Source organism: Limulus polyphemus, unplaced genomic scaffold, assembly GCF_000517525.1.
Source record: "Limulus polyphemus unplaced genomic scaffold, Limulus_polyphemus-2.1.2 Scaffold1563, whole genome shotgun sequence".
Taxonomy (NCBI): domain Eukaryota; kingdom Metazoa; phylum Arthropoda; class Merostomata; order Xiphosura; family Limulidae; genus Limulus; species Limulus polyphemus.
The window spans coordinates 23,264-35,353 of NW_013667173.1; the positions used below are offsets into that span (position 1 = coordinate 23,264).

At 33.8% G+C, this 12,090-nt stretch overlaps 1 protein-coding gene across 1 annotated transcript in view; it reads left to right on the forward strand.

Annotated features, from left to right (window-relative positions):
• The first annotated feature begins 463 nt into the window (after positions 1 to 463).
• The window catches only part of LOC106464111 (ras-related protein Rab-2-like), a 32,742-nt gene continuing 21,115 nt past the window's right edge, over positions 464 to 12,090 (forward strand). The window contains exons 1-2 of the mRNA XM_022391780.1: positions 464 to 590; positions 9,623 to 9,694. Of these exons, the coding sequence (XP_022247488.1) occupies positions 545 to 590; positions 9,623 to 9,694 (118 nt within the window). The 5' untranslated portion in view covers positions 464 to 544. The remainder of the gene's footprint in view (positions 591 to 9,622; positions 9,695 to 12,090) is intronic.

The following is a 12,090-nucleotide window of genomic DNA, read 5'->3' on the forward strand; positions in this document are numbered from 1 at the left end:
AGCATTTTGTTTGTTACTCCTTCGCTTTCTATGTGTTTTGGTTTTGATTAAATTATCGTTATTGCAGCAATGTATTTTAGTTATTTACTTGGCAATAATATAATTCTTTTATTTTGCTTTAGATGCTAAAAATGTAACCTGTAGCATTCTGAAACGTTTATCCGTGCCCCCTTCTGTTACAAATATACAAAGATATATATCTTTTAGTATCGTTATTCTTTTTATTGTGAAACCACTGGACAATTCAGAAATCATAGTGTGATCTCAAACTGATTATTCGTATACTTAATTCACAGCACGATAAATTACAAACATGATTTATTTCCAATTTCTACTAATCAAAGTAAGATAAATACATTTTTATCATAATAAAAAAGAACGTTTATAATATTTCCCAATAGTAATCTGTACGCATATTAAAACTAGAGTGCAGCACTATTCAGCAGTTTGTTGTATTTCTTGGCTGTGACGTAACATAAAAGTGGTGCTACGCATCTGCTTGTTTGTGGAAGAATAAAGCTGGAATAGAGTGAACAGTTTTACTATGTCTTATGCATATTTGTTCAAATATATAATTATTGGAGACACAGGTTTGTACGAAATACAATATTTATGAACTATTGGCAAACCCAAGTTATTTTTGGTAGAAGTTTAAACCGAGAGTGGTTATTAAGAATGAGACTAATAGTAATAATAATACCAGTAAATTAATTTGAGTTAAACAAATTTTATTTTGAACTTTAACTTAAGTTCATTACGACTATTCGGACTGATATTAATAAGATAAGTAAAGTAAATTGAAAGAAATTTCAGCCTGTATCATGTATATACTTGTGTATATTTTACGTTAATACAGTCAGGATTAAATAACGAACAATGCTATCATTGATTGTTAATGTTGTTCTAATGTCTTATGACACTGACAGCTACCCACATAGGTATTGTCTGAATTTGGCCTGCACAGGCGTTGACGCAATGGTTGACCAGCTGTAACTCAACTGGCCGTAGCCTTAGGGCGTAGGGGAACTAGTTATTTTCTTACAATCTTGCAACATATGTTTTTACCGTGCTTCATTTATTAAATGTATTTTTTTGTAAATAAACGCAGACTTCGATAAAAAAAATTACAGATTGATTATATAATTATAACTTCATGCTAACTGCAAACAGTAATGTAACACAAACGATCAGTTGGTTCTTCAAAGTTCAAAGCTGTCCCTTCACACTCACCACCAAGGAAAAAATATATAAAAATTAAGTATTTATTTTATTTTTTCAGAAAATCATTTATTTCATTCTGAAGCTCTTGCAGGGTTCTGGCCTGTGCTACTGTCAATAGCAACTTATTTCATAAGCAAAGCACACTGTTAATAAAACTGCCATAAATAGAGCTTGGCCTGTCTTTTCCAAATCTTAAACTTATTTCTTCTGGTTATGTTGTATTCAATATATAGTGCAATGAAATTGGATACATTTATTTTATTGATCCCTTGAATAATTTGATAAACAATAAGATCACTCTTTACCCTTTTTGTCTGAAAAGAAAATAATAAAGAGATGTTATTATTTACCATGAGATGAGACTTTCATACATGGAATCATCTTAGTAGCCTTCCTCTGAATCCTCTCCTATAATTTCCTGGGTAACTCTTATAGCCCTTTAACAGTGATTTCCAATAGATTGCTAAAATAGTCAGGCTGCTTGGCCAGTAATTTCTTGTACCTCCTCTAGATGACTCCTTTTTCAAAATAACATAAAATGAAGGTCAACAAAAGGCTCACTGGTCCATCTAGGCCATCCCATCCACTTACAAAAGAAAAAAAATCCTCAAAACTAATTCTTATCACTCATATACTTATGAAGCCTTCCCTTAAATGCCCTTAAATTTACTGTGCTCACTACATCTGAAGGCAACACATTTCAAAAGCCAGCCACCTTGTTCAAAAAAATAAAACTGTCTTAGCTGAAGATGGCTCCTACCCTACCAAGATTTGTTTGTGTCCCCTAGTTTTACCATTCTCTCCATTAAGCATGAGAAAAGATGATGCACTGACACAATCAATTCCCTCATGATTTTAAACACTTCATTTAGACCCTTTCTAACTATTTGTTTTTCAAGAGAAACTAGTTTCGGAGATTTTAACCTGCTTTTGTAGTTAAGCAGAAAAATGATTAAGGACTGATTTCATTCTGAAGATATTGTTAATTGCTTGATGAAACAAATGTGTTCTTTGTATCCAAAGTCTCTTTTGAAACATTAATATAATTGAAGTTTGATCTTTTCAATATTGAAATAACTTTAACTAATTAGTGTATAGAAAAAAGGCTACAAGAATGATTTCTGGTTTTAAAGAAATGAGCTATGATGCTAGACGTAAGCTTTTAATTAATGGATTATAGGTGATTTAGAGAGGATTTTTTAGATGTTTAAAGCATTAGGTATGTTTCATGTTAACTTTCTGGAAAAATATGAAATTGCTAGATAGAATGATAAGGGAAACATTCATTTAAATGTTGAAAGTTCATGACTTAAAGCTTCAAAAGCTTAAACAGAATTACTCCTTCCTCGGATTATATGTTGAGAAATTGATAAGTGAAATATTATACTGAATACTTTTTTATTCAGTGTCCTTCCTTAGGTAAAGAAACCAAAACTTAATTCAAATGTGGCCCAACCACCTAACCTATTCTATGAAATGATAACCTTTTTAGACTTTTATTCAATATTTTTTAAGATATAACTTAAAATTCTCAATCAATAGCAATAACATACTATACTTGGGATGGCTTAAATTATGATTAGAGCTGGGTGATTTAATTGATTACCTATGAGCATTGATTACATTACGATTAATCAGAATAAATGTTTCTGATTATTAGCTTTCAATTATTCCCACAGTTGATTAATTGACATTTGAAATAATGATTAAATGGATTGTCACAAATAATCAACTAATCAAAATTACTGATTCTGATTATTACTGTTTTTGATTACTCCAACAGTTGATTAATAGAAATTCCAGTTGTATTGATTGTCAAGAAAATAATCAACTGATTGGAATTGTAGTTTCAAATTATTACTATTTTTGATTATTCCAAATACTTAAGTAATGGAAATAGTGTTATTATGTTTGTTTGTTTATTAAGCACAAAGGTATATAATGGGCTTTTTGTGCTCTGCCCAATTTTAGTTTTATAAGTTATTTTTTTTTACTTCAAATTTGTTCAGCTTTGATTTTTTGGGGGGAAGGTTTATGGTTTGGTTCCCCTTGCCATAAAATGTTTTCACCCTGACATTATCATAGCAAAGCTATTAAGGTTATCTACCACTGTCTCTAATTTTGAAATGCTGATTGGAGGGAAATTAACTGGCTCTTTTCATTTTGGAACTGTTGATTATATGGAAGGTAACTGGCTAGCAGCATCTGTTTCCAACTTTTCTTTCTTTCTTTCTTTTGTTTGCTTGTGTGTACCATGTTTTGAGGAACATGATACTAATTGTTTAATTAATGTAATGAATTACTGAGGCTATTGGTTAATTTATTAACAAAGACCACCACTCACCAGCTCTAATTATAACCCACGTGCATTACCTTGCATTTGTAATAATTAAAAGCCAACTGCCATTTATTGACCTAACTCACCAAATGATCTGTATCTTTTTGTAAAGTAGCAGCATCCTCCTCAAAGCCAGTAACACCCAAAACTTTTATATCATTAGCAAGTTTAAATAATTTATTGCCCATTTCCTCACCTGTGTCACTGATGTAAATCAAAAAGAGCAAAAATCCCAACACCAAACTCTGAAGTACAAACGAGATGACATGGCAAAAGGGTTAAGGCCTTGATTGATTCCTATCATCCCATGTGTCTTTCCTTAGAGGAAACATTCCTGAAACCTGCCAATACAGTCACCTTTTGGCAGTTTTCTTTATAACAGAATGACAGGTTATGTGATGGACAATACACCCTTCCATCCGTGTTTCCTTCGGTCATACTATCACTGTTTATTTTTCTTCTGTCTCCTGGGGAGATGATCCATCAGACTTTGATGCTCTCATAGAACAGTTGCCATCTACCTTTGTAAGTCTGTGAGACTTCAATGGACATAATCCCCTATTGGGTGGTGCTGATATTGATGGGAGGGGTCATTTTGTAGAGCGTATGCTCTCAAATCACCACCTCTCTCTCTCTTCAATACGAGTTCCTTTATCTATTTTCATGCACCTATTCAATCTTTTACTACTATTGATCTATCCATCTGTTCCCCTTCACTTTTCTCTCATTTCTCTTGGAGGGTTGACAGTGACCCATGGGGCAGTGATAATTTTTCTATTGTTTTGTGGGAAATTTGCCATAGCTTTATGCCACCTGACCTGAGTGCCACGGTGGAAGTTGGACCAGGCCCACTGGCTCTCTTTCCCCTCTTGCTTGGAACTCGATCCTGCTGTCATTAGTCTTCCATCTATTAACGACTGTGTGGAGGCAGTAACTGATTGTATCATTCAAGCAGCTTATTGTTCCATACATAAAACTTTGACAATTTTTCCATGTTATCTGCATCTATGGTGATCTCCAGGCATGGAAGGCTTAGAAACAGGCCTGGGATTCCTTTTGCAGATATCCCACTCTTTCCAACTGCACTGCTTTCCAGCAGGACTATGCCCATGCTCAGCAGGTCAGACATCAAAGCCAAAAGGAATCTTGGATTAACTTTACAACTCTTCTACAACCTGTTCCAAAGTCATATGGGACAAGATTTCATAGGTCAAAGGGAGGTATGCTTCCCATCCCCTTTCCATCTTCCTCTCCAATGGCCAGAAAGCTGCTGATGTACAGAACATCACTGATACTCTCGGCGAGAGATTTTCTAATGCATCCAGCACTTCTGTTTCTTCTTTCGCCTTCTTGGCATCAAGTCTCAAGCATAGCGATCAACTTTCCTTTTGGGCTAATCATCTCTCTGACTATAATCGTTTCCTTACACTAGTGGAACTTGAACTTACTCTTCATTTGACCTGATGATGTTCACTATGAGATGCTGCGCCATCTCTCTCCTGCCTCTCTTGCTATTCTTCTGGTTGTCTTTAACCGGATCTGGCAGGAGAATGTTTCTCTTGATGCCAGGCTACTGTCCTCCCTTTTTCTAAGCGTGGGAAGGATCCCAAGATTCTTTCTGATTATTACCCAATCACTTTGACTATCTGTTTCTGTAAGGTCTCGGAGAGGATGGTTAATGCTCATCTTGTTTGGTTACTTAAATCAAACAACCTCTTCTCGCCAACCCAGTGTGGGTTCCGTCCACAGCACTCCACCGTGGACCACCTGAATCGACTTGAGACCTCTTTCAGGGAATCCTTTCTCAAGAGGGAACATCTTGTTTCTGTTTTCTTCAATCTTGAAAAGGCACTACATGAAGGTATGGCATTTTGCAGGACCTCTACTCATACGGTTGCATGGCCATCTACCCATTTTTAATCGGAACTTTTTATTCAACAGGCAATTCCAAGTCCACGTGGGTTCGACACATTCCCGTTCTTTCAGACAGAAACTTGGAGTCCCTCAGAGCTGTGTCTTGAGGATCACATTTTTCAGTATCAATGAAATGCTATCACTACACAGCTTTCTCCTACTGTTGCAAACAGAATCTATATTGACGATTTCCACATCTCATGTCAGTCGTTGAACATGAGGTTTATTGAGCGGCAGCTTCAGACTGCTCTCAATCACTTGTTGAAGTGAACCGTAAAAGACAGTTTTATCTTTTCTTTTTCCAAAACTGTTTGCATGCACTTTTGCTCTGATCCCAAGCCCCATCTTGGTGATGTTATTTTCCCATGGTTCTTGAGGCAAAGTTTTTGGGTTTATCTTTGACAATAAGTTGAATTTCATTCACATAAAACAGCTACGTTTCAAGTGTACAAATGAGCAATGTCATAACAAGCTTTTCCAGATCAAACCTTCTGTTGCGCTTTGGCCATGTTGTTTCCATTAGGATCAGAAGGAGTAAGTTGTCCTGGCTAGGCTAGCATTGGTCACAGTTTTTTAACTTCATTTTCTTTTATCTGGTACTGATCCACCAATGTGCAGCCTTTGTGACATTCAAGTCACAATAGCCCACATTTTACTCTCATGCTGTTGTATGACTGAGCGACAGCACCATTTTAGACATGTGTTTTTTAAGGGTTTAGCACTGACATTGGACGGTGTCATTGGTGATGGTGAAACTGTCCAACTTGATTGTATTTTTCAATTTTTATGACCTATTGGCCTTTTTAATTTCATAATACTACGATAGATTTACCTCTGATGTCACCTCATACATAGACCATCTCTTCACGGATCCATCCCTACAAGGATGGGGTGCATATCTCAATATTCAGGAATTCCAGGGTATGTGTATGGAGGACGAGGATTCCCTGCACAATGTTTTAGAACTTTTTGGTTTTGGAAAGGTGATGTATCACTCTCTGAACTTATTAAGGGGAAAATCATGAGGCTTCACTTCAACAATTTCACGGTGGTGTCTTACATTTTCCATAAAAGGGGCATTTGGTCCAGGTCTTTCTTTTTTAGAACCTTGGATCCTCTTTCTGGGGACCACTCCTATCATATCACCTGACTAGCTTGCTATGTACTGGAAGTGATAAATGCGGTGGCAGATGAATTATCTCGACCCAAACAGATTCTCCTGACAGAATGGATGCTGCATTGCAAGGTTTTTGGTTGGATTTGCTCTCAGTTCAGAACACTGATGAGTAATATGTTGGCTACCCATTGAAACACCCAACAACCAGCATTTTGGTCTCCAGTATCTCCCTGTTGGGCATTGTTAATAAATGCATTCAGACAGGACAGGATTATACCTCTAGGCATTCACACTGATTCGTATGTTACCCAACGTACTACCTATGATTCATTCCAATCCATTGTCGGGTTCTGTTGATAGCACCAGATTGGTGGCTAAACTCTGGTTTCTGCTTCTGTAGTACCTTCCTCTTTGACCATCTGTGTTGAGGCACCTGTGATCCGACATTGTACACCTAGCCATCCTGAAGCTCAAACTTCATGCATGGAGATTTTGCGGTCCTTTGTGGGTTGCCATGTATCTGTCTCAGTCTTTGCATAGTCCCATGATAGACATTTATCAATACAAATGACACACATACCGACAATGGTGTATTGAAAGGAGGTTGAACCCACTTCGACCAGCAATTCCAACCATAACTCGTTTTTTGACCTGGCTCTTTGACAAGAGTTTTTCATGTTACACAGTCGGCTTATATATGTCAGCCTTATTGACTACCTTTAGATACTTGAGATGAAAATTATTTGAGTCCCCAGTGCTCTCAGGCCTCCTCAAGTCATTATGGGTCCTTTGTCCCAAATGACTGTGGATTTAGGAACCATAGCCTTATAATTCTAACCCCAAGCAGTGGGACCTCAGCTATCTGGTTGGGGCCCAGCCTGTTGTGATGACAGATCGTGTCAAATTCCACCTGAATATCACAATTTATGTTCTGGTGAAGAGAATACCTGTTCTGGATGTAGTGCGGCTCCACCACTAGGGTGCTAAGCTTCTATTGGCACACCCATGATCTATGCAGATGCATTTTTATGGATAATGCCCTCACCAGCTTCTCCACACTATCAATGCAGGATTCTAGCTGTAGTGTGAGAGGAGGTAAGTATGTTTTCTTAATTCAAAAATGTATTTCCAATAATACTTACCTCGTATTACACTCTCCCACCCTTCCTCCACACAAAGAGCCAGTGTTAGAGACTGCAGATTGGGTAACTCTTGAAAAGGTGATAATATTATCTGAATGAGGTGCTTATATACAGTACCAGGGTAGATGGCACATGGATGTAGGTGGTTTGGTAGTTAGACGTGGCTCAGAGCAAAAAAATAAAATAAAATTTAATGAAAACATGTAAACTATTATGAGAGTTAAGCTATTAACAATAACTAATTTGAAGTGCTCAAATTTATATAGTGAAAAGATATTATTGATATATATATCTTTCATATAATTTTAAGAGTGGAAGAAAAGTTGACATAGATATGAGATTTGCAGGGTAGAAGTTGTTTGCAGGTCAGGTAATTTTATTTTTTAAACAAGGTGGTCAGCCTTTGGACTGGATTGTCATCAGTTGTGGCAAATGCAAGAAAATTTGTAAACTTCAAGAGAAGGCTTGATGAATACTTAAAAATTCAGGGCTGGTTATAAATAGATGAGTATTCCTTATAATGAATGGGAAAGCCACAGTGAGTCTAAGGGCCCCTTGTTATTACTCGTATGCACTACAATTTCATATAACTAATATTTTGAAGAGATGATGGGCAGAGATAATATTGATAACAGGGAACATAATTAGCTTTAATCTTTAACCCTTTCACTGCATCTGGGATGTATATTTCCCACTTCATGACAATTAATTAATCATAATTTAATCAAGTGTTGGAATAATTTAAAACTAATAATAATTTCAAATAAACAGGTATTTTACATGACACATGGCAGTGATTACATAAGCGACGTAATTGCTGCTCGTAGATAATCAAATAAGTTGCCCAGCTTTAGTTATAAACATGAATATTTTTAAGACTTCTTGGGTGTTTAATTGTGTCGAAAACAAAACTGATAACACTTTTTTTTTTTTCATCTTGGAAATTAGGATGCTCATCTCGTTTTATACAAAACAGTTGTTAGCTCTATTTTATTAAAGTATTGTGTTAATTTTTGGTTATCTACATAATTGAAACTGATTTGCTAGAGAGGTTAGAACTTGTTGCTTCCAGAATGGTTTTTGATTTTTAAAAACGTGAGTTATGAAGGTAGAGTTAAGCACTGAAACCTAATCTTTACAGAAAGTAACATAATGTGGAGAGACTGAGGTGTACAGCCTTTGTAACAAGAAAATAAAACAATTGTAAATAGTTATAATCAACTATGTTTGGAAACCTACAGTAATTGTAGGCTCATTTGTAAAATGCTTTTCCCTTCAAAGAAATGATGTCCAGAAAAGCTTTATTGAAGAATGCTTTATATGTTGTTAGTATGTATCCTTTCAATACTTGATTCAATGAATTTATGGACAGAAAAATTACAAGGAGGTAGGAAGGGTGGAGGGGATAATAGGTGACCATTAGCTGCTTGTTTTTTGTATAAAAAAATGGTGTGGTTCTTAGTAGTGAAGGTTTACATTATATACAGTATACCATCTTTATGAAACAACATTTGTAGGCATGTCTTTAATAAAAAAAATTATGGTAAAGCTTTGAACATTTGTTTTGGGTTTGTTTTTTCATAATTTATTAAGTATTCATTTTCGTGTTAGATTTATAAAAGTAATTGCCACAAATGGTAACGGTAGTAAAAATGTAGTGTATTAGACTGTACTGATGGGACTACTTCTGTGTTTTGTTTTTTCAATCATTTTCTCACAAATTTTTGCGATGGATTGAAGCTTTATATTTTTATGTAAAAAAAAGAAAGAAAAAGTAATCCCTTTGGTTAGTTAAATGCAAGTTTTATTGCACATAAGGTGATTTGCAAGATATTGCATTGTATATGTATTGTGTGTGTACGCGACTTGTTTTTTTTTTTCTGTTTAAAGGTGTGGGGAAATCATGCCTTCTCCTCCAATTTACTGACAAAAGATTTCAACCAGTTCATGACTTAACTATTGGTAAGTAATGCAGTTTTTTTATTATATATCTGATCTGTAAATATATTAGAGAGCAAAATAAGGATTAAACTTAGCTTTGGATGTTAAAACAAAGTTCTCTTTGAACTTTCCTCTGCATTAGAATTAACAAATGTAAGAGCTAACAAGTTGATAAAAAAAGATGGTTTGACCGTGAAGACCAAATTAATTTATAAATATCATAATTTTAAAAGTTAACTGACTTCAAAATCAGTTTATTAATAAATACCTATTGTGCATTATATATCACATTGATAATCTTTTTTAACATATTTTTGCTACGGGAACCTTTTTCTGCATATGTCATGAGGTTTTAGTGAGTTATATTCAAAATTTAATTAAACCACTTTGTTATCATGGAATATGAATACATTTGGCATACAAATTTAACTAATAATCCAAATTTTAATAGTTTATAAATTTTATGTTCCGCTAGTATGAAAATTGTGACATTTTCTTTTTTTAGGCATCCTCTTTTCTGTAAATTACGTATTATAATGTTTTCATCACTCAGGCAAAGCATAATTTTTATACCCTTCAATCTTATTTAGTTACAGAGCCATCAAATAGAAAATCAGACCACTCTTGACACACCCACCCTCACATCCTCTTTTTCACAATTTGCCAATAGTCCTCTGTGATGTTTAATACTATATTATTTATAACCAATAGAAAGCCAAGGTTTTAATCTGTCAAAGAATGTTTTATAGCACATTGTTTTCTGTACAGAGAATTGTCAATTTTTGTCTATTGTATACTATTTAATTAAATTAAAATTTTAATGCAGTACTACCATTAATATAAAAAGTATGGTCAAGTGTCATCGAGAGTCAACAGCAAAAAAAAAGACCAATGTAAGTACCTTTTTTCTTGTTTTATATGTCTATTCATTATTTATTATTATAAAAATAATTAAAATCTAAAAAGAGGAAACGTTTTATGTTAGTTAATGTTAGATTAGGTGAAATTATAATAAATGTTTTGGGAGGTATTCTTTCCAGCAGCTTGTGTGTAGAATAATTCTATAGTGTACTGTGAGCTGCACCTTTGCCAAGTGATTTAGAACTTATAATAGCTTAATAGTAATTAGTCAGGGCTCAAAGGACAATAAAACAATAAAATTTAAGTATAAATAGATACATACTGTTATGAGTTTAAAGCTATTTGGGGTAAACAAATGTAGTTTCATATTAAAATTTGAAGTCATCTAGAAAGAAAAAAGGGTAATTTAAATTTATTTAAATTTTTTTGGTGGTTACAAGGTCAGTCAAATTGACCAACCTTGTATAAAATTGTATGTATAGAAATACTATGTATATTTACAGACAAGTCTTTAGTAAAAAGAATTAATTAAGAAATATGATTTTTCATGTACAAAAGACTTGTAATGTTTACTAAGAATTTGCAAATTTTTCTTAAGGTACACAAGGTGTATTAAAAGTTATAGTAATGAAACTATAACAAGGAAAACATGGTTGCAATGTCAGTTGATTTAACTGACCTCATAGGAAGAGCATTAAATAAAAAAATTATTTAGTGCAGTAGTATCATTAATATAAATAAGTAGGGTTAAGTGTCATGGAGAGTTGGCAGCAAAAAAAACAGAAGACCCAGGTACGTACTTTATTTCTTGTTTTTCATGTGTATTCTTTATTTATTTTTATAAAAGTAAATAAAATGTAAAAATTAAACTTTTCAGGTTATATTAGGTAAAATAAAGAATAATCATAAAACTTTTTCATGAGATAAGCTCATGAGCAGCTCGCAAGTAGCTTGTGCATTATGTAATTCAATACAGTATTGTGAGTTACATATTCATCAAGTAGTTTACAGCTTATATGGCACATATATCAAGTAGACACTGACATGGTTCAAAGAGCAATAAAATTTAAGTATAAACAGATGTACATGTTATGAGTTTAAAGCAGTGTAAGATAAACAAATGTAATTTCACATTACAATTTGAAGTCATTTTAAAAAGAAAAAATTCAATGTATTTCATTTTTGTTGTTGTTTTTTCTGGTGGCTAACAGATAAAATATATTTTTACTGAAAAAAAATGTTTATAATTTATTTAGGCAGTTTTAGAGATTACGCAAATGAAATTTGAAAATTTTCAGATGAAGAAAAGTATTTTTAATCTTAAAATGAAAATCACTTTGCACTTGGAGCAGTCAGCACTGACTCCATATATTCATGGAGAAATATTTAGTAAACATACTTCATTATAACTTCTGAATTGTTTGTATACAAATTACTCTTAATGATCTCTCAAAACTTGGAAAATTATGTGAAAATACACAAAACATATTAGAAGTTATAGTATGGAAACTATTAGATCATCAAGAAATTAATGTCTCTTTTTTTTTTTTTAGATG